Source organism: Diabrotica virgifera, chromosome 9, assembly GCF_917563875.1.
Source record: "Diabrotica virgifera virgifera chromosome 9, PGI_DIABVI_V3a".
Lineage (NCBI taxonomy): Eukaryota > Metazoa > Arthropoda > Insecta > Coleoptera > Chrysomelidae > Diabrotica > Diabrotica virgifera.
Window position 1 is genome coordinate 195,091,447 of NC_065451.1, and position 24,504 is coordinate 195,115,950.

Below are 24,504 nucleotides of genomic sequence, written 5' to 3' on the forward strand. Positions count from 1 at the left end.
AAAAGAATAACGGTATTACGTTTGCCACCTTGCCATTGTCAACTAAATCCAATATAGTTAATATGAACTCGACTAAAAAATCAAATAAAAATTTTTGTATAGAATAATTAAGTATACTTACCTAAAGGTTCTAGATCTTCTTTTGGCCCTATTCCAGACAACATAAGTAATTGCGGTGAATTTAAAGCTCCTGCAGACAGAATAACTTCTTTTGTTGCATAAACTTTATGTCTAATTCCATTATGAAAATACTCAACGCCATAAGCAGCGTTATCTTTAATGAGCACTTTGGTAACTTTAGATTTTGTTTGTATTTTAAGGTTTCTTCTGTTGCGTATTGGTCTTAGATAGGCTCTTTCGGCGCTATCTCGTCTACCTCTTCTAGTTGTTGCTTGTACATAAGATACCTAAAACAATATACAGTGCGTCCATAAAAAACGCATAAATTCGTTATTTCGTAAACTGGCGACATTAAGGAAAAATCCCGAAACAGGTCGATTTTTATTTTTAAATTACGATTTTTTGGCATATATATTATCCTCGTGACGTCAAATAAACATTTGATTTTCGTTTAAACGAAATGTTCAAACTGCCAAGAGACATGTGGGTGGCAGCTTTAACATTGAATTTAAGCGAAAAACAATATTTATTTGTCAAATCCTGTTTTCTGACAACAGTAAAACGTATTTTGAATTAAATAAATTACATACATCCTTCTTTTTGTCTCAATTATTTTAATTAAAAAATGTTTTTTTGAACACCCTGTATGAATAAATATGTTAATGTTTATATTAGTGAATAGAGAATTGAATACCCTTTCAAATGAGCTATCGCAAGACCCCTATTCTCATTAAAAAAAATCATCGATTACGTCATCATGCCCAGATGTATGACGTCACTAGTATGATATAGATGCCAAAAAATCGGAATTTAAAAATAAAAATCGACCTGTTTCGGGATTTTTCCTTAATGACGCCGGTTTACGAAATAATGAATTTATGCGTTACTTTATGGACGCACTGTATTCTTATGTTTATTAATATATTAAATCATACATCCTTATAATATAGTCCAATAAGGTTTTTGTCGAGACACTGACCTAGCCAGGTTGAAAATAAGTTTTTTTGGATACTATATCCCTAATAAATTATAAATGCAACACTGCTCGTCACAGTTCGGAGGCATATAAAGACAGGATCTAAATTATGGAATAAATTAATTTTTTCTAAAATGGACGACTTCAGAGAAAAATCCCGAAACGGGTCGGTTTTTATTTTCAAATTACAATTTTTTGGCATATATTTCATACTAGTGACGTCATTCATCTGAGCGTGGTGACGTAATCGATGATTTTTTTAAATGGGAATAGGATTCGTGTGGCACCTCATTTGAAATGGTGTTCAATTCTCTATATAATAATAAAAACATTAATATCATTATTTATACAGGGTGGCCAAAATAATAATTTTTAAATTAGGTGGGAGGCTGTTTGTGATTTAATTTAAGCGAAAAGAAATGTTTATTTGTAAAATAAACATTTTTTTTTTCTATTTACTGACAGCCGTACAATGTCTTTATAGTTAAATAAATTACATACATTCTTCTTTTTTCGTCAATTAATTTAATTTAAAAATTATTTTTTGGTCACCGTGTGTATATAATAATATTATCATTTATATTGAATAGAGAATTGAACACCCATTCAAATGAGGTGACACACGACCTCTATTCCCATTAAAAAAAATCATTGATTACGTCATCACGCTCAGATGGATGACGTCACTAGTATGAAATATATGTCAAACAATTGTTATTTAAAAATAAAAATCGACCTGTTTTAGGATTTTTCTCCAAAGTCGTCCATTTTAGAAAAAATGAATTTATTCCATAATTTAGATCCTCTCTGTATATTAGTTATTAAGAGGAAACAGTAGCGATCAACAGGTAGCAAAAACACGTTCCAAGATTGCGGCTGTAATTTTTGTAACTAAAATTTTTTATTCCATTAGTAGTTCTAAAATGACACAAAATCTACGCATCGGATAAAAAAGTTTATTTGAAGAAAGTGTATTTTTTTGTTCTTCTTGATGGCGGTACAGGCTCGTTTTTTTAATATTGTATTTAATTACAGAGTAATTTCCACATATTAATATATTTTTTAAATTGGGCTCTGTACCGCCATTCTTTATCATATTACGAATATGTGTGCCAAATATCCCGAAAAAATATTCAAAATTACAGCCGCAATCTAGGAACGCGTTTTCGCTACCTGTTGATCGCTACTGTTTCCTGTTAACAGGGTTTTAGCGAAACAATGAAAGATATCAAAAATTGTGCAAAATGTACTTCTCTCCATTTTTGTTTATATACATGTATGTCCTAAAGTAATAATGAACGAGATAATTTAATAATAATACATCCCTTCGCCATCTGCACAAGCTTGCAAAAACGAAATTTTAGGATATCGCATTCTCAACTTTTTCACTCCTTGTGACTTGTTGAAAAGTTGAAAGAGGCGAAGATATTTAGCAACAACAGTTTTCCTCTAAAACCAAGGTGGTGGCTAACGCAACAGCGGAATTTAGTGGCAATTTTAAATGAACACTTCTATTGATCTCCCCTACAGGTTAGAACTACAAAATTTTGGGCAGCACAAAAACGAGATCCCATTTTGAATAAATATGCCCCCTTTTAATTATTTCCCCTCTTAAGTCAGAAAATATCGACCGCACGAAAAAAATTGTTAAAAAGAAATTGTAGAAGATCGAATTTGGAATAATTTTAATTCCTACCATTTTTGTTTAAAAGTTGAAAATGGCGGATATACTGAACAAAAAGAATTGCTATAAAATCAATCAGGTCTTACGCTCGCGTCTTTACCGCATACTTACTACTAGGTCTGGATCCTAGATATCAGAAGTCACTCAACCAGCCCCTTAAAAAAGCCGCCAAAACGAAAGGTTTACCGCGTTTCTCTAGCTTCAACAAGTTCAGTTAGCAACTAGCCCTCGAGTCCTCGAGTAGAAAAGTTCGCTATCAGAAAGAACAGTCGCCAGTCGCTTTATCGCATTTTTCTTGCCGCTAAAAATAACGCAAAAGCAACGTTGCCAGTGTTACTCGTAGCCTAGAACATTATTGTATGCAGCAAACCTTATCGTTGTAGTAATTATACAGTGAAGTGAAGTGACAGTCTAACGTCAGTGTTATACATATGTCAGTGTCATACATCAGTTATACGTACATTACTATCCTAGCCTTTTATTCACCATTCTTCATACAATAAAGTTTGTTACGTGTAAACCGCTTTTCTTTCCAGCCCATGGCTGGTGGTCCTTCGAGATAAGCATCTACGCCCTTTCTCAACCAGGCAGTTTTAATTGTGGAACAGGTTAAAAATTTGGAACGGTCAGACCACGAAAACAGCACATTTATTTTTTCCGACAGAACAGACTTAAACTCTCCAAACAGAGATTCAACTCTCATGCAATAATCAGACTGCTATTTATCACCTGTCATAATTCCTGTCATTTTTACATATTCTACATGTTCCACTCATTAAAACGCCCATTTGGTGATAAATAGCAGTCTGATTTTTGCATGAGAGTTTAATCTCGGTTCGGAGAATTTAAGTCTGTTCTGTCGGACAAAATACATGTGCCGTTTTCGTGGTCTGACGGTTCCAAATTTTTAATCTGTTCCACAATAATTAAAAGTTCCCCTGTTCCAGTGTTCCCATATATCAACGTTTGTCCGACTAGACAACTAGCCATCCTAAGCTATTAACAAATTTTCAGCTTGCTATTAATCAACTTTTTTTCATACGCGGGATCCAGACCAATACCTTAAATATTAACTTTAGCAAAAAAATGAAAGAAATCAAAATTATTTAAAATGTAATTCTCTCCATTTTTGTTTGAATACATTTTTATCGTAAAACTGATAACAAACGAAATAATTCAAGAATTATACACTAACTGTCAGTCTTTTCCCTCTTCTCGGAATAATATCGACCGGACGAACAAATGTGTAATAAAGGAAATTATAGAGAATCGTATTTTCGACAATTTCAGTCCTTAAACTTTTTGTCGAAAAGTTTAAAATGGTGGAGATATTGAGAGAAACGGCGAAATTCAGTAGCGATTTTAAATTTGTCCTACTATTGATCCCCGCCCCCCTACCAGCAAGATTAAAAAATTTAAATTTTAGGCAGCTTGGCATGCAAGGTCAAATGCTATCCCAACTGAACTATATACAGGGTGTCAAGAAACTCTACCGACAAACGAAGACAGGAGATTCTTCAGATAATTTTGAGACAATTTAACTCAATTTACCTAGTCCGAAAATGCTCTAAGGGCGCTAGAGCTCTTTGAAGATGGCGTCATTTAACTAGTTTTTCTTAAATACCTCCAGAACGCTTCTAGTTAGAAAAACTAAAATTGGTACACATATTTATCTTCCAGAGGTAAATCGATTCCATCTATTGTAAATTTCTAGTATCAGTCATAGGCGTCCGTTTTAGGTGGGGCAACGGTTGCTTTATCGCATAACTTTTTTGTCTTTAAGTTTTAAGCATTTTTGACACTGGATTATTAAATTTTAAGGTATTCTAGTACTAAAAGGTACTCTTGCTTTAAGTCGGTAGGGCACACCGTTTTCTAGAAAAATCGATTTGAAAATTTTTAGTTTTTTGAATATCAAAAAAAAATTAAAAAAAAACTATTTAGAAAAACGAAAACTGGTACGTTTATTTATATTCCAGAGATGAATCGATTTCATTAATTGCGAATTTCTAATACCGGTCATATGCGTCCGTTTTGGGTAGGTCAACGGTTATTTAAAACTAAATTATAAAATTATGAGGTATTCTAGCTCTAAAAGGTACTCTTGCTGTAAGATGGTAAAATACACCGTTATTTTTTGAAAATATTTTTCAATTTTTTTATCAAATTCAGGAAACGAAAAATTTTCAAATCGATTTTTCTAGAAAACGGTGTGTCCTACCGACTTAAAGTAAGAGTACCTTTTAGTACTAGAATACCCCACAATTTAATAATCTAGTATCAAAGATGCTTAAAAGTTAAAGACAAAAAAGTTATGCGATAAAATAACCGTTGCCCCACCCAAAACGGACGCCTATGACTGGTACTAGAAATTTACAATAGATGGAATGGATTTAACTCTGGAAGATAAATATGTGTACCAATTTCCGTTTTTCTAACTAGAAGCGTTCTGGAGGTATTTAAGAAAAACTAGTTAAATGACGCCATCTTCAAAGAGTTCTAGCTCCCTTAGGAAGCTCTAAGAGTTCTAATTTGGTTAAATTGTCTCAAAATTATCTGAGGAATCTCCTGTCTTCGTTTGTCGGTAGAGTTTCTGGACACCCTGTATTAAATGATTTGTTGCGTTATAAAACTAAAAACTTACCCCCAGTTGTTCCTTTCCATTATAATCTACATAACTATATCCAGCCTGTTGTGCGGCTTCAACGTAAGCCCCGGAAACTTTTGTCCTCCATTCAACATCAGTCACAGTTACAGGTCCTCCAGTGCCTCTGTAACCTTCATCCTTAATGGCAACGTGAACATCTTCAATTTTCTTAAATAAAGGCAGAAGGTCATCATAGCTCCACCCAGGATTTCCGAGATCGGCCCAATTGTCGTAGTCTCTACGATTTCCCCTTACCCAAATCATATAATTTATTACGGTACTTCCTCCCAAAGCATTACCGCGTTCCCATTTAATTTGGTGGTTAGTGCAACCTGGAAGTAGTACAGTCAATTATAATATATAGGATAAAAATCAGTTTTACTCACTGCAATACTCTTTTGTAGGAGTAGTGTAGAGTGTAGTGCCTGGAGCCTCAGAAGACTGAGACCCTGGAAGCTCTCTAGATGACGTCAGAGAGGAAGTCGAAATCTCGGTTTTGGAAAGTTGCCACGTGAGTTGCAAAGCCTGGTGATTTTAATTTTAATACTAATTCTTTTGATTTTAGCTTTAAGTTTCATATCAGGAAAATCGTTGGCAAAAACTCGCCAAGTCAATGTGAATACAAAACAAAAGAAAATATATAAAAAGATGGAAGGCTAGCGTATATACGTATTTAAGACTAGTTGGTCACATTCAGTACGGTGTAGCCAAGTTAGAAAAAGAGCATATTAACTTGGGAAAGGATCATTATAAGGGGAATGTTACCATCAGCCATTTTAAAATATTAATCCGGCGCCTGCCACGTGGCTTTGCGAGGCGTCAACTGCCACGTGGGGTGATCACAGCACCCTTTAAAATTTTCTGTGATCTACTTGTTTAAAAAACAAAATAATGTGTTGAGTAACACTTACTTACTTACTTACTTAGTCCTAAGCCTTTCTACCTTTAGGTGTAAGGCTGTTGAGTAACACAAGAATATAAAAAACATGTTTTTTCGCAAATCGCCAGGAAATTTTGACATTCCTGTCAAAATTTCTTGAAGAAAAAGTCAGGACTTCCTTACTGTAAGGAAATGTCATTTCCTTACTGTAAGGAAATGATATTTCCGTACAGTTGTTAGTGTTCTACATAAATGATAGAAAACACATTGCTATTAAAACCTTGTAAATTACCTTAATCATTAAATTTTCTTTATCTGGAGCTTCCTGGATAAATTTTTCAATTTCTTCCTTCGTTAAAATCTTAGATTTCTTTGCCCTATAACCTTGAGCTTGCCGTTTCAATAAAGAACGAAGTTTTGAGTATGTAGATATATCTACATTGTGTTTAAGTGCAAGGGTTGACTTCAGCATTGAATAATTGGCCCATAATGTTGAAGATTTCATCTTTAAACAAAGGTCTAGGAAGTATGCCATTACAACATTTTCTGAGAAAGAACTCGTATTTTTACTTATGCGATAATCCATAAAACGTCTGTATGCATTTTCGTACTTTTCTCTTGATTTCTTTGGCAATAATTCTAATGAAGCAGTATTCACTGCCTCAACCAGCTCTGGAGGAGTCCCAGGAATGGAAATTTCATCATCACTTATCATTTTACTTTCGAGAACACCAGCAATTAAATTTATAAGCGTCAAGTTTGACAATTCAATCTCAATACGTTTCCATAGTAACCCAAGTAATTTTATTAGGAATTTCAAAGCACCATTTATTTGGGAATAAAATTATCGCGTTTTTTTTTAAATCAATCAATATCTGTCGAATTTTAAACGATTTGCGGAAAAATAGTATGTTTACCTCGTAGGAAAAGCCACATTCCTGGACTCTGTGTTGCTAAGTCTCGGCTTGCGCCTCGACTTAGCAATCTTCACAGTCGTCCAGGAATGTTAAGCTTTTCCTACCCGGTAAACAATGTACTATTATTAAGTTATTAGCCACTAGTATGTTATAAAAGTTCAAAAATAAAATGGAAAAAGTGTTATGAGCAAATTAGACACTACCAAGCCGTAATAAATGAAGTGAAGTAAAATACCTAAAAAAAATTAAGATTTAGTGATTATAGAGTCTATATTAATAATTTAAATCAGTTATTTCAATAAAAAATGTAACTTTGGCCTGTTTATCAAAATTTAAAAAAATTAAAACTAAAGCGGAAAACACACCGAAGCGATAACGGCGCGATAGCGATCACGATGGCTATCTGTCTGAAGCAAACAAGTAGACGAGTTGAATCGCGATCGCCATCGTGAACGCCATCGCGTCGAGATCGCGTTGGTATGTTTACCGCTTTAAAGTGCCAGATGATGACACCCCAATTCGAGTTTAGAGCTACAAGTTCAGAATGACACTAAATAACCACTTCAAACGCTAACACATCTATGCTATATAATATTATGGAAAGCTACTATGACGCACAGCACGGTTACCAAACTTAAAATACCAAATATTTGATAAAAATGGGTTATGAGGTGCTAGTCTAGAACTGCAGAATATCTACAAGCATACGCTTGGTGGAAAAGATATTATCACTATAATTAAGCGAAACCGCCACCAGTGGGAAGGACATGTAGCCCGGGCCCCTGAATCGAACATGATAAAAAAGATTCTAACTGCGCAACCCGTGGGAATGAGAAGACGGGGTAGGCCAAAGCTGAGGTGGACGGATGGGGTAACACAAGATGCCGAGAAGATCGGAGTCGGCAACTGGAAAATGCAAGCAAGGGGCAGAACAGAATGGCGTAGAAAGCTTGAGAAGGTCGAGGCCCTCTAAGGGCTGTAGCACCAAGATGATGATGATGAGGTGCTAGTAGCAACCCACGTGGCAAGTGCCAGGTTAAAGATTTTAAAAATAAGTGTGGCTGCTGATCTAACTTTAGCAAATCACACTAGCCGGAGAGATATATGATACACCAAGACGTATTAAATCAATGGGAATGTAATAAAAAAAAATGTATTCTTGTTTAGCCTAATAGTGAAGATAAAGATTCATTTTTATGATATACCTCTACAAAATCCAGGCTGAGGCTCCGTCTTATACCCCCATGAGTATAGAGTAGTTCCGAAAGCACCCGCTATAATTGGTATTTCAGTTAATTTACTTGCTTCTTCTCCATTTTCCAACAGAAGGACGTTAACATTTGGATTTTCCGTCAGTCTACTGGCTAATGCTGAGCCAGATGGACTAGATCCAACTATGATGAAGTCGAATTTGTCGTTCAAAGTAACTAAAACAGAACATCTTGGCATTTTGGTAATCACTAAATAAAAATCAAAAAGGACACCCTACAAGTCTTATGGAAAATATATTGCCACTCAAATAAAATAAAATTTACATGAATAGATTCGTCTCAAAATTACAATCAATGCATATCATTGCGTCAACTAATTTTGATTATTTTTAGCCTCGTTTTTTGAATTATATTATTAATTTCTATTTCCTGTCTTCCGTTGTCTTCTAATTCTACTCTTTTGAAAGGTTCGTGCTTGTTCTATATTTACTTCTTCTATTTTTATGTTTATCTTTTCTTCTTCTTCTTTTCTCCCATGACCATAACTCTTGTTTTATTTTTATTAATTGTTACTCCATATTTTTTTATTATTTCATTCCTAATTTTTATATTTCTTTTTCTTTGTAGTTGTTTCTCATTTTCGGCCAGTATGAAGACGCCATCAGCAAATTTTTCTTCTGAAATATCTACTCTTCTTAAATTCTAATTCTTCTTACATTTCTAATTATCTTATCCATGTAAATTATAAATAATTGTGTAAAGGCTGAAATAGTTTTGTACACACTTATGACTATTGAAAGACAGGGAGAATCGTACTTTTGAAGTGTGTAAAATATATATGTAATTCCTAGCTGAGCGCTTTCGGCTTATAAAGCCATCTTCAGGGCTATGGTCAAAAAGTTAAAAATACCACTATGAAGAGAGCGGGATCCCATGTAAGATTTAAAAAACTTCTACTTCTTATGCAGTTTTTTATTGGTAGTAAAAACTTTGTCTGACTTTTGGAAAAAAATTGTCTAATGGTGTTGTCGGTTGTGGTTGAAACATTGAAAACATCAGATACGGACACGAAGGACTCTTACACAAAAATACATTACAGATCACAGAGATTTGATCATGGTAAGGTCAAAAAAGCCTTACCATCTTAAGCGTATGTTGGCAGCATGTAGAATTCTCCATGCTGCATTCTGTAAATCAAATCTCTAATCTGTAATATATTTTTTGTGTGAGAGTCTTTTTTTTCCTTTGCTTATTGGCTTTGGATTACTTGATCCATTTAGCCACGATAGATGGGGTGGGAACATTAAATTGACCGGCAGGTATACCCTTCATTCATGGCCTTAACCAACTTAAATTAATTTACAAACAATGAAATTGACAAAAAAAAACTAAATGCTAATTCTTAATACTAATAAATATGTAAATTTTTTTTAACACAGCGCTAAGGCTTCAACCAGGTTCGACACCGCGGAGACCTTCTTTGTGTTTTTAATCTCTTTCTCTTTTTTATTTTATAATTTATTATACTTTTTTATTTATTTTTTTTTGTTTTTTTTTCTTTTTTGTTTTTTAATATTTTTTGTTATTTTTTGTTTTCTTTTTCTTTTTTTTTATTTTTTCAATATAAATTTTTATTCAATTTTATTCTTATTACCTCCCTATAAAATTTACTTAATAAAATTTCACAGGGTGTGAGACTCTTTTGTGCCCGTATTTGATGTTTTCAATGTTCCAACCCCAACCGGCAAAATCATTAGACAATTTTCCAAAAGTCAGACAAAGTTTTTTCTACCAATAAGAAGTAAAAGTTTTTTAAGTCTTACATGGGATCCCTCTCTCTTCATAGTGGTATTTTGAAACTATTGACCATAGCTCTGAAGATGGCTTTATAAGCCTAAAGCGCTCAGCTAGGATTTATATATTTTACATACTTCAAAAGTACGCTTCTCCCTGTCTTTCAATAAATAATTGTATTGGACTTTAATCCTCCTCCTTGTCTCAGACCCTCATTTGTAGTATAAATGGTTTGGATGTTCTTTTTTGACTCATGATATAATTCATATTGTTGTTGTAAATCTTATCATTTTGTTACTAATACCTCTCTTCTCTATTTCCCTTATTTTGCCTTAGTACCGTGTCAAAAGCCCTTCCAAGGTCTATGTGTTAAGTAAGAATCTTAACTTACTTTCTGACTGTCGATCCGGGTATAAAGGAAATAAAACTGATTGTATACTTGATGCATCTAAAAGCAAATCTATTAATTTTCCTACCCATACATATATCTGTGCGTCAGCTGCAGGGGTCCAGAATACAAATAATACTGCCAAAACTAACGCAGCTTTCTGAAAATAAAAAAAAAACGTTAAAAACTTTTATTTTTTTGTTCTGAAAAATAGCTTTGGCAAAGCCAATTGACAGATGGAAAGATGGACGGTGGACAAGACGAATCATGAAATGGAGGCCCAGAAACTATAAAAGAAGCCAAGGACGACCACCGACTAAATGGAGCATGGAGGCTGATAAGGGTGCCTTTTATACCCAAACCTGGCAAAATCGGACAGGAAAGGGCCAAGTCTCTGCGGCCAATAAGTCTGATGTCATTCGTACTAAAGACCTTAGAAAAACTGCTCGATAGGCAAATCAGGGATGGTGTATTGGTTGAAAGTCCGATATATCAGGGACAATATGCTTATCGAGCGGGAGTCTCCACAGAAACGCCACTGCACCATCTCGGACAGAAGGTGGAGTACGTTCTAGAAAACCAAGAGGTGATGTTGGGTGCATTTCTCGATATTGAGGGAGCATTTGACAACACCCCCTACGAAGCGATCACAAGGGCGATCCGTCTAAAAGGAATAGACGAAACAAGCTGCAGATGGATAGACTGCATGCTGAGGAGCCGTGTGATATATGCTTCGTTGCTAGGGGATACAGTGTCAGCTCAGGTAGCCAGAGGCTGCCCACAGGGGGGAGTCTTATCACCTCTATTATGGAATCTGGTCATGGATGGCCTGATAGCTAGACTCGACAACGATAGGCATCATGTTCTGGGCTATGCGGATGACCTAGTCATCTTAGCCCACGGAAAATTTAAGGGTACAGTCAGAGATTGAATGCAACAGGCTCTGACCGTAGTTACAGAATGAACTTCAAATGTAGGGCTTAACATCAGTCCTCTAAAGTCAAAAATCATGACGTTTACTAAAAGGAGGAATTCAGAGGAATTGGGTCCTCTTAGTCTAAATGGTCTACATTTAAATTTGGTGAGTGAAGCAAAGTATCTAGGGATAATATTAGACTCAAGACTTATTTGGAATCAGCAGATAGAACGAATAACGAAGAGAGCGGTAACTACGTTAAAGGTAGCCAGACGTACTCATGGAAAAATGTGGGCTTTGAGACCAGACATGCTATATTGGACTTATAACATGATGGTAAAACACACAATTACATATTCATCAGGGGTATGGTGGCCAAAAGTGCAACAAAAAAGTGCCATCATCAAATTAAGCAAGGTGCAAAGACTAACTTGTCACGGGATCACGGGGGCTATGAGGGGCACACCTACGGCAGCTATGGAGGCACTACTAGATATCCCTCCTTTACAGATAACAATAAGAGGTGTGGCCAGAATGGGATATTATAGACTGCGAGAAAACCTGAGCAACGTACCAGTTAAATCAGGACATAGTAGAATAACGAATGAAACTAATGATGCCGAATGGATGATGATTTCTGACCATATGACATCAAGATACAAGCCTGAAGTACCTTTTCAAGTGGACATTTGCCCACGAGACGAATGGGACAGAGGAAATTCTCGACCCAGACTGCAGGGTTACACCTGGTATACGGACGGGTCTAAAACTGCAGACGGTTCGGGCGCAGGAATATTCTGTAGTGGTGGAAATTTCAACATTTCTATTCCACTGGGAGAATATACCTCCGTATTTCAGGCAGAGATTTTTGCAATCTTGCAATGTGCAAGAGAAAATAAATCTGAGGGCATTCGAACTGCAGCGGGTTAAAACATATGCACAGATAGCCAAGCAGCCATTGGGGCTCTTATAAACCCTAAGGTGAACTCTAGGCTGGTGTGGGAATGTCGACAAGAACTTGACAGACTGGCACGACATAACAGTATTATACTGGTATGGGTTCCACGTCATCGGGGCATATACGGCAATGAAAAAGCTGATGCACCTGCCAAGAGAGCATCAGCTACAAAATACCTGGGTCCAGAGCCGGCCGTGGGAGTGCCAAAGCCTGGAGCCAAAGTCAACACAACTCACACTGGGAGCGTGTACCCGGTCAAACACATGGCAATATGTATATCGGACGGACATGTGCTAGTAGGGCTGAGTTACTGCTGAAAACAAGCAGGAATCATCTCAGAGTCATAAGAGGTTTCCTCACTGTTAAGGGTCACCTGCATACAATGGGTCTGTTTCATGGAGACTTGAGCTGCACACTCTGTAACAGAGAACCTGAAACAGTCAGCCATATTTTGAATGACTGTGAGGTATTGGATCGGAGGCGGCAAACACTTTTCGGAGACATCGAAGTGACTCCAAATATATATGGCACCCACACACTAGAAATGTACAAGCTGGTACAGGGTTCCAGAATTCTGGAATGAGTTTCATAAACGAATGGAGGATATACAATAAGCCAAGTGGCTGCAGTACAACCGGTTTACAACAGATGGCTTCCAAAAAAAACGACTAAATGGATCGACGACATAAATAGAGTAGTGGGAAACTGACTACAAGCGACTCAATGTAGAGAACACTAGAAATAACCGAGGGATGTCTATGTCCAGCAGTTGATGTAAATGGCTGATTGATGATGATGATGATGATGATGATGATGAGAGCCAATTAGTCAGACTTGTTTTTGATTGATTGTACAATTATAGTCAGAAATTTCTTATTATCACAATGTTAAACTTTGTTTTTAAACTAAGAGGAGTAAACTAAAAATACAGATTCACACCCAAGAAAGTCACTAGGATATCACCAAATACATCTTCTTTTTTGGTTGATCATAATGGCCTTTGACGGTACTCCATAAATATTATATTATACTAATACGTCGCTAACAGACTAAAACTCTAAAAATTAAAAGAATAACGCAGAAAATACAAAAAATCGCTGATATAACTTAATTAACCTATGAAATGCCAATAGTGTCAAAATTTTATAAATGTCATTAGTGTCAAAACTTGATAACGGTGGCGTAAACTTGCCTGAGGTTGGATCAATTTCAAACAAGCTTTACGGCGCGAGAAAGAATTACTCCTCTTGGTTTAAAAATAGACTATAGTAGTGTTTTTCTAAATTATTATATTTTACAACAAAGAAGAATATGTTCGCAATAAAATATTCTTACTTGTTTCATACTGCAGCACACTAAACGTATATAACTAAAATCAATAAAAACTAATTTTTAGTTTGTAAAATTTGAACGGGTTCAGTCACCAAATTCAGGACCTTTTAGATTAGGCAACCCTTTGCTTACTATTTGAATATATTTTCTTTTTATTTCGTTATTTTCGATTGAGTCGAATGATAAGAAAAAGCGTATGCGTGTATTAAAACTGATATTAAAATTTTAGTGCACTAATTATAGTCCTGGATCCCGCGTACCAAAAAAAAGTTTATTAATAGCAAGCTGAAATTTTGTTAATAGCTTAACGGTGTCTAGTCGGACTTGCTTTGATGTATGGGAACACTGTAACAGGGGAAGTTTTCATTGTGGAAGTGGTTACAGGTTTCGACCGTCAGACTACGAATACGTCCCATTAATTTTGTCGGACAGAACTTTTACCCTTTCATTAAACTCTCATGCAAAAATCAGACTGCTATTTACCACCAACATAATTCAGGTCATTTGACATGTTCTACCTGTCGGTCTTATTAAAATGCCCAACATAATTGATGTATTATGTAAAGTGCGATATTGAATAAACTTAAAAACAACCTGCTTGTTTTCACAGTCATAAACTTGTCAGGATGGCAGGTTCCACAATTAAAACTTCCCCTGTTCCAGTATTCCCATACATACAGTTTGTCCGACTAGACACCGTTAGCTATGAACAAATTTTCAGCTTGCTATTAATCAACTTTTTTACCCGTGTTGAGCTGCCCCCCCTCCACTTGCAAAAATTAAAAAACAAATAGCCCTGATTTATGAGCTATTTATGAGCTCTCATATTCCGCAAACTAAAAATTTTGAGCTCGTTCCACTGAGCAGGAATTTAATACTTTAGAGGGGGGGGGGCTGACTCAGCCCCCCACTACTTAAAAATAGGAATATTAAATCGGTTTTTGCGGCAGAATTACGAGCTATTTATGAGCTTTTGAAATTATATAGTTTCGATTTTTGAGCTCATCCCCTTCACCCCCAAACAACCCTTTAATTGATTTAACTTAAGAGAAAAATGCTGAGAAAACTTAAAATATATCGTATTGCGGATATAGTTCCTATAGCTTATATACTCTAAGAATAAACTATTAAATCACGTACATTTCGATTATTGAGCTACAACCCCTTCGCAAGAAAACCACCCTATCTTCCCAGCTTAAGAGAAAGTTGTACTTAAAATGCATTAAACTAATTATTTGGCGAGTACATATCATTTAATAATTTATAAGCTTCCAAGTTACGCGCATTTAGATCAGTAAATTGCAATTTATTGTGTATAGTACAGTCACTGAAGGTAAAAATCAACGATTACCTTCAATTTCGGTGAACCTTCATCGATTTAAACGAAAATTGGTCAGTGGTTAGAGGATATCTCAAGAAACAAAGGTGACATGGTACCACCTTGCGCCTTTACCCTGAGGGTGGATACCGCCCCTTCTCGGGGTTGAAAATTATTTTATAAAAAATAACTGCACAAATCAATAAAAGAACAAATTAAAAGCAAAATTTATTATATAAAGTTACTAAAATAAGTCAATACTTTTTAATTTATTAAAGATCAAAGATTTAAATTATTTGTGAAAAAAATGCATGTTATGAAGCGGTTTTTCATAAATCACTGAAAAACTGTAAGTTTTTACAAAAAAGTTAATAGTAGTCTAATTCGTATAGCTTATATTCTAAGAATAAACTCTTAAATCACGCGCCTTTCGATTATAGAGCTACAACCCCTTCGCAAGGAAACCATCCCATATTCCCGGCTTAAGAGAGAGTTGCACTTAAAATAATTTAAATTAATTATTATCTCAATCTCATATAATAAATATCTCAATTATTGAATTGCCATTTTCATACTATAGTGCAGTCACTGAATCACATTCATTTTCACGAATTGACAATAACAGCTTGGGGTTTTAACCTGGGGTACATGTCACCCCTTCTCGGGGGTGAAAATTACTTTATTAAAAATAACCCCACAAATCGAGAGAGGGACAAATTGTAAGCAAAATTTGTTATATAACGTGATTAAAATAAATCAATACTTTATGAGTTATTAAAGATCAAATATTTTAATTTTTGTGAAAGAAAATACATGCTTTAAAGCGATTTTTCATAAATAACTCAAAAACTTAAGTTTTTACAAAAAAGTTTTCATCACTAAAATTGAAGCTAATAAAAAATATAATAAATTGCTTACTTGAAAAACCCTTTAATGTTAATTTGAAGTAAGTTATTGGTAATTAAAGGACATCTCACACATCTTATGGAAAATATAATGTCACTCAAATTCAATAAAATTTATACGAATAGATTCGTTTTAAATTAACGGTCAAATCTTATCATTGCGCCAACCCTTAATTATGATTAATTACGGCGCAAATTGCAATTAAAGTTTATCGAAATCACATTTTTGGAGTCAGTAAAACTGTCAGTTACAATTACTATTGCTCTGGGTGCTATTCAAAAGAGCCTTAAACCCCGCTGGGCCTAAGCGGATTAGTGAAACTAATCCGCTGATTTATGGAGTACCGACAATTTGGGTATTATAAAATATTTTTTCTCTCTCTAACTTATGTACGTATCCATTTGATTTCAGATTTATTTATATCAATTTCTGCTCTTATTATTGAAAATATGGAGTTGGCGCAATGATCAGATTTGACCGTTAATTTAAAACGAATCTATTCGTATACATTTTATTGAATTTGAGTGACATTATATTTTCCATAAGATGTGTGCGATATTTTTTTCTACGACTGTTCCAATCTAACGATTCAAGTTTAAATACGGGAAAGAGATGCATTTTATAACACTTAGGTACTAAATACTTGTCAAAGTACTTAGAAATACCTATCAAAAATGAGCTCCAGAAAAAGTTGATAGCATCAAAACCCGCTCACCAATTTTCGTGAAAATGAATGGAGATTTACCGAAATCGAAGGTCATAGTTGATTTTTACCTTCAGTGACTGCACTATAGAAAGAAAATGGCAATTCAATAATTGAGATGCGTATATTTGGCGAGCTCATAAATTATTAAACGATATCTAGTCGCCAAATAATTAATTTAAATTATTTTAAGTACAACTCTCTCTTAAGCCGGCAATATGGGTTGGTTTTCTTGCGAAGGGGTTGTAGCTCAATAATCGAAAGGCGCGTGATTTAAGAGTTTATTCTTAGAATATAAGCTATACGAATTAAACTACTATTAACTTTTGTGTAAAAACTTACAGTTTTTCAGTGATTTACGAAAAACCGCTTCAAAACATGCATTTTTTTCACGAATAATTAAAATTTTTGATCTTTAATAACTTAAAAAGTATTGACTTATTTTAATAAATTTATATAATAAATTTTGCTTATAATTTGTTCTTTTATAGATTTGTGCAATTATTTTTTATAAAATAATTTTCACCACGAGAAGGGGCGGTATCCACCCTCAGGGTAAAGGCGCAAGGTGGTACCATGTCACCTTTGTTTCTTGAGGTATCCTCTAACCACTGACCAATTTTCGATGAATGTTCACCGAAATTGAAGGTAATCGTTGATTTTTACTTTCAGTGACTGCACTATACAAAATAAATTGCAATTTACTGATTTAAATGCGCGTAATTTGGAAGCTTATAAATTATTAAATGATATGTAGTCGCCAAATAATTAATTTAATGCATTTTAAGTACAACTTTCTCTTAAGCCGGGAAGATAGGGTGGTTTTCTTGCGAAAGGGTTGTAGCTCAATAATTGAAATGCACGTGATTTAATAGTTTATTTTTAGAGTATATACGCTATAGGAATTATATCCGCAATACGATATATTTTAAGTTTTCTCAGCATTTTTCTCTTAAGTTAAATCAATTAAAGGGTTGTTTGGGGGTGAAGGGGATGAGCTCAAAAATCGAAACTATATAATTTCAAGAGCTTATAAATAGCTCGTAATTCTGCTGCAAAAACCGATTCAATATTCCTATTTTTAAGTAGTGGGGGGGGCTGACTCAGACTTCCCACTAAAGTATTAAATTCCTGCTCAGTGGAACGGGCTCAAAATTTTAATTTGCGGAATATGAAAGCTCATACATAGCTCATAAATCAGGGCTATTTGTTTTTTAATTTTTGCAAGTGGGGGGGGGGGCAGTTCAACACGGGTAACTTTTTTTTGGTACGAGGGATCCAGGACTATTATTGTTCCAGACATTAATTATTTAATGAAAATTAAATTATATTTTATTGTTAAATTTTGGAATGGCGGAAAAAAACTATAAACGATACATAATTTGTAATGAATATTACACAATGTTATTGTGTTTCCACAATTAAGCTATTTGAATTGTTTTTGTTATCATACTACCATAAACGACAAATTAGCGAGAAAAAAATAACACTCATATAAAACAAACAATTGACAAGGGCGGATCCAGGACCGATTTTCCGGAGGGGCCATGCATTTTTTTTTGGGAGGGTGACTCGGGGGGTCTGGTGGTAATTTTTAAAAATTTGGGTTACAATGGTGAGTTTTAAGATACTTTTCACACACTATTGAGTGCCATAAAGACATTCAAAACTTAACGTTTTTAAAGTATTATTAAAGTCAGTACCGATTCCTACACTCATTCTTGATTTTCACTAATTATTTTTATCTTCTCATAATGTCAATGAACTTGACAATCTTCACGAATGTTGTTATTGTGTATGTATCTCAAATTTAGAAAAAGCTGTTCCACGTAGGATACGTCGGCCGTTTCATCAAATATGATAGGGTAAAAATTTGCACTTTGAACCTGATTCATTATTTATTCAATCATTTATTCACCACAACATGTTAGCAATTGGCTTTCATTGGTGCTACTAATGTATGTTGCTCGGGAAGATGCTATGGATACATGTTGTTTAAGAGTTTTATCTCCTGATGCTATTTGAAACCTTAACAATTCACTAATTGCTAGGTCCAGCATCTTCTTCCAGAAGCAGAAGACCATCATTACGATGGCCTCTTAGAGGAATAATTTGTCGACCTAAGAACACTATAGACTCTACTATTGGTCGTAGATTTTCTCTATTTTCTTGTATCTGTCTAGACCTCTGATAGTCTATCTGGTTAATGTCTGACTTTTGCGGGTTGCGATAACTTCATGGTTTTGTATGGTTCCGTCTTTGCCCATGAGTTTGGCGAATAATGTTAAAGGTTTCGTGGCAAGGCTTTTGGCTGTCATCCCTTTATTGAAACCATATTTTTTATTAGAAAAATAAAACGCAATACTTGCAAAACAATCCCTTTTTTAATGTGCGAAAGTACCAACCAACTCCTTTGTTCTAAGTGCTGGTGACCCAAGTAACGCTAAATTTCTTTTTTATTCTTTGTGTGTACAGAATATGAAAATTGGATTGATGGCTGCCAAAGTCGTTTTAACAAATGTCACTTTGTAAAATTATCAACATTTTGATTTACAAAACATCATGTCATTCTTGAAGCTTCCGTTACTGCTTTTGTTCAATTATAGTTCAGAAGACAGCTGTATCCCCTTTTTGTGCATATAATCTAAGTATATGTTTAAAACTACAAATATTTAAACTTCTATTTTTTAAATTATTGGAGGGGCCATGGCCCCCATGGCCCCCTTCCTGGATATGTCCTTGGCAATTGGACTTCGTAAGTCCTGGGTTTTCACCAGAAGTAGAACTGTTCGATATTTGAACTCTTCGTGCAACTTTGCGTCGATTGATGTACGATTTCACTAATTTTAAGTCATTTTTGCTCAACTTCCGGTTATAAGTTTTTAACTGACAATGACATCAAAACCGGAACTAAATAATCGAGTTTGACTTTTCAATACGCGATGAATGACATAGTCCAGAGAAATAAGATTTTTCTCCTGACACATCCCCCTCCAGACCGAAACCAAATTTTTTGAGTAGAATGGACATCTATATTAATAACCTTTATGTTTCCTGCAGCCGATTTTGATGATATACATAGTTATAAACAAATGGAAATCAAAAAACGGTATATTTTCGCTTTTTTGGTCTATAACCAAAAAATTAAGCATTTTAAACAAATTTGAAAGTAAGAAACTCATAAATCGTCTAAAAATTTCAATATGGAGTTAGCTGAATATGTCTATCCTTATTGGTTGGTTAGAAAATTGCCAAATAAATCATAAATTTTGAGTTTTTATAAATATTCATAACTTATGTAAAAATTAACTTAGAACCTTCTTATTACACGAATTGCTGAGAATTCTGGTGCTTAAATTATATTTTAAATTTCAAAGCAATTGGTCAAATAGTTTAAAAGTTATTTAATTTGTTTATCCCAAATTATTTTTTACAGTAAGACTTCTGACAGTTTATGGAAGAAGAACATTTATGCTATTGACTTAATTAAAAAAAAATACAAAAAGGAATTTTAAACAATGTAAAATTATTTTGCAAAAACAAGTCGATTTTTTGCTTACTTAAAAATAATTAGAATAACTTTTTAACCGTTACCCGTAGAAAAATTATTTTTTCATATTTGGAAATACTGAATTTTTATACACATTTAGAAAGAAAAACAAGTGTACTAGGACAATTAGGCACGAAGTTAGCCCCCCCCCTTTTTAATTCACATGTTTTTGCAAAATAATTTTGCAGTATTTAGAATTATTTTTTGTCATTTTTTTTAATTAAATTAATAGTATAAATTTTCTTCTTTCATAAACTATCCAAAGTATTAGCGTAACTTCATCATTTTCTGACTTATAAAGTTGCAAAAAAAAATTAAAATTGGATAAACAAATTAAATACCTTTTAATTTATTGGACAGATTGCTTTGAAATTTAGGGTATGGTTTAAGCACCAGAAGTCTCACCCTTTCGTGTAATAAGAACGTTCTAACGTTTACACACAAAGACGTCCACAAATACACAAGGGAAGAGAGGGGTAGAGGCGAGAGATCAATAATTGATTATTTCCTAATTAACTCCGAGATATGGAAGGCAGTAAAAAATATTAAGGTAAAAAGAAGCGCAGAGATTGGAAGTGACCACTATCTAGTCAAAATGAGCTTTAGAATAATAAAAGACATACAAAATGACAAAAAGAGAAAAATAATAAAAGAAAAAATCAGAAGCTACAAACTGTAAGAAATAGAAGTTAAAAAGAGATGCCAGAAATGTCTAGAGGAACATAGGAAAACAGAAAATAAGTACCAAAATATAGAAGAAAGATGGAAAGATTATAAACATAGTCTATTAGTAGCTGCAAAAGAGAGCTGTGGAGTAACAAAAATAACTAATAACCCCAAAAAACGCACGGCATGGTGGACAAAAGACTTAAAAAAAATAGTACAAGAAAAGAAACAACTGTGGAAAAAATACTTAACAGACAGAAAGCAAGAAAGCTATGACAAGTACAAAGAGAAAAGAACAGAAGTTAAACAGATGGTTAAAAATAACAAAGACAGAACGTGGGTAGAACTTGGAAATAAATCAACAGAAGCATTCGGTGAAAACCAGAAGTTGTTCTATAACACACTTAAGAGCATGAGAAAACCAAAACCAAATACATTGAAAAACGTGAAGGATAAGAATGAAACCATACTCACAGAAGAGAATGAGATTATGGAGAGGTGGAGAGAATACTTTGAAGAACTCTTGGAAGTGGAACAAGTAGATGGAAATAAGTTAGAAAAAAACAAAAATCAACACACCCCACAAGAGCAACAGGAACAGATAAAAAATATAACACAAAAAGAATTAACAAAGGCAATCAAGAAAATCAAGCTGGGAAAAGCACCAGGACATGACGATATAACTGCAGAAATGGTCAAATACATGAATGAAGAAAGACAACAAGAATTATTAAACATCATGAACCAAGCTAAGAATGAAAGGAAAGTACCACTAGACTGGCAGATAGGCATTATAACACCATTGTATAAAAAAGGAGATAGCAAAGAATGCTCAAACTATAGATTAATAACACTAGAAAGCACAGTAGGAAAACTTTATGCCAGTATACTAGAAAACAGGCTAAGAGAAAAACTAGAGAACACCTTTGAGGAGAGTCAGAGTGGTTTCAGAAAAGAACGAGGGACGAATGATCAGATTTTCATAATCAGACAAATAATAGAAAAAGCTCTTAAAACAGAAAAATAAATACATGCATGTTTCATAGATATGGGAAAAGCTTTCGACAGAATTAAAGAGAAGATATTTGGAAAATACTAGAGAAGAGAAAAATTGAACAAGGTCTAATAGGATGGATCCAGAGTTTATATGAAAAAACGAAAAGCTATGTAATAGTCCTGTCGCCAGGGGGGGTACAACGGCCTCCTGTATTCAGATGGACTTACCCAAGTTTTTTTTATGTATTTTGACCTGTAGAACACGAATTTTTTGGGTAACAGTTGATCCGGATGTCGATAAGATTGTTATAAACCAAGAAGTTGAGGAATCACATAACAGCGATTTCTCGCAAAACAAAACATTTTTTTGTATTTTTTGGGCCATTTTAACCAAAAAATGTTCCTTCAAATTTTTTCGTAGGATGCATAGTTTTCGAGATAAACGCGGTTGAACTTTCAAAAAATCGAAAAATTGGAATTTTTGAACCCGAAAAACTTTTGATTAAAAAATAAAATAGCAATTCTGCTTACCGCATTTGAAAGTTCAAGTCAAATTATATCGGTTTTAATTATTTGTATGGCCAAAAATATATTATTTTATTGTTAAAACAAAGCTATAAACACCTAGTGCTTGAGTGATGTTTCAATGATTTCTCATTTAAAATCGAACGAGTACGTAGAGCAGGTAAAAGTGCAAGCGGGGCTATTTCTAAGTAACATGCATTAAAACGCATGTATTAGGCACGGGAAACAGTATGTGTTTATAGCTTTTTTTAACAATCAAAAAATAAATTTTTAGCAATGCAAATATTGAAAACAGATATAATTTGACTTAAACTTTTAAAGGCGGTAAGCAGGATTGCTATTTTATTTTTTGTTCAAACGTTATTCGGGTTCAAACATTGCAATTTTTCCTTTTTTTGAAAGTTCAACCGCGTTTATCTCGAAAACTATGCATCGTACGAAAAAACTTGTAGGAACATTTTTTGGTTAGAATGACCCAAAAAATACAAAAAAATGTTTTGTTTTGCGAGAAATCGCTGTTATGTAATTCCTCAACTTCTTTGTTTATAACAATCTTATCGACATCCGGATCAACTGTTACCCAAAAAATTCGTGTTCTACGGGTCAAAATACATAAAAAAAACTTGGGTAAGTCCATCTGAATTAAGAAGGCCGTTGTACCCCCCCTGGCGACAGGACTATAAGGACAAGAAATGAAAAATCAAAAGTATTCGACAGCAACATTGGATTAAAACAGGGTTGTGTCCTGAGCCCACTACTCTTTAACCTAGTACTAGATGACGTAATAAAAAACTGCAAACACAAATGGAGAAAATATAATGTAGGATATTGGAAGTTGAGAATGATACAAATGACAGAACTATGCTACGCAGACGACCTGGTGATCATTGGGGAGTCAGAAAAAAAATTACAAGGAAATATAAACATATTGTATGAAGAGTTAAAAATCAGAAACATGAAAATAAACAAAGAAAAATCAAAAACAATGATAATTGGAAGACAAAACGGAAAACACAAAATAGAAGTAGATGACAAGCAACTTGAACAGGTAGACAGATATAAGTATTTGGGGGCAATCATAAGCCGGAATGGAAAATTAGAAGATGAGATAAATGAAAGAATTGGAAAGACTGGTAAGCTGTACGATAGTATTAAGAGTAACTTTTTGAAAAAGAAAGAAATACCTAAGAATATAAAGACCGAAATAGTAAAAAAGATTGTGAAACCCACTCTAACCTATGCCTGTGAATCTTGGGCATTAACAAAAAGGCAAAAGAATAGACTAATAGGCACAGAAATGAGATTTTTGAGAACAATAGAGGTAAAAACAAGGAAAGATAAAATTAGAAATCAAACCTTTAGAGAAAATCTGAAAATACACCCAGTTACAACAACAATCGAACAAGGACAACTTAGATGGCTCGGACATGTACTGAGAAGAGGAGAAGAAAAAATAGTAAGACAGATATATGAAGCGAGAGATATGGGAAGAAAGAAGAGAGGAAGGCCAAGAAAGACGTGGACAGAAGAAGTGAGGGAAGCGGCCGACAAAAGAGGAATAAAATTGGAGGAAACAAAAGCATTGGCCATGGATAGAAGGAAATGGAAGGAAATGTGGAAGAAAATGACGGAGAACCTAACTCCGTATTAACTCACACCGAAAGGTAGACGAGTTCTGGATTAAGTAAGTAAGTAAGTAAGAACGTTCTAAGTTAATTTTTACATAAGTTATGAATATTTATAAAAACTCAAAAATTATGATTTATCTTGCATTTTTCCAAGCAACCAATAAGGATAGACATATACAGCGAACGCCATATTGAATTTTTTTATATGATTTATGAGTTTCTTACTCTCAAATTTGTTTAAAATACTTAACTTTTTAGTTACAGAAGAAAAAAGCGAAAATTTACCGTTTTTTGATCTTCATTTGTTTATAACTATGTATATCATCAAAATCGTCTGCAGGAAACATATAGGTTATTAATATAGATGTCCATACTACTAAAAAATTTGG

The 24,504-nt window shown here is 34.1% G+C and overlaps 2 protein-coding genes across 2 annotated transcripts in view; one reads left to right on the plus strand and one right to left on the minus strand.

Moving 5' to 3' along the window:
• The window catches only part of LOC126891990 (glucose dehydrogenase [FAD, quinone]-like), a 28,323-nt gene extending 14,337 nt beyond the window's left edge, over window positions 1-13,986 (minus strand). The window contains exons 1-5 of the mRNA XM_050661366.1: window positions 13,827-13,986; window positions 10,621-10,777; window positions 8,430-8,651; window positions 5,425-5,759; window positions 122-407 (exon numbers count right to left, since the gene is read on the minus strand). Of these exons, the coding sequence (XP_050517323.1) occupies window positions 122-407; window positions 5,425-5,759; window positions 8,430-8,651; window positions 10,621-10,777; window positions 13,827-13,835 (1,009 nt within the window). The 5' untranslated portion in view covers window positions 13,836-13,986. The remainder of the gene's footprint in view (window positions 1-121; window positions 408-5,424; window positions 5,760-8,429; window positions 8,652-10,620; window positions 10,778-13,826) is intronic.
• The window catches only part of LOC114339236 (protein NDRG3), a 658,690-nt gene that overhangs the window by 202,389 nt on the left and 431,797 nt on the right, over window positions 1-24,504 (plus strand). The gene's annotated exons all lie outside the window — the stretch shown is intronic.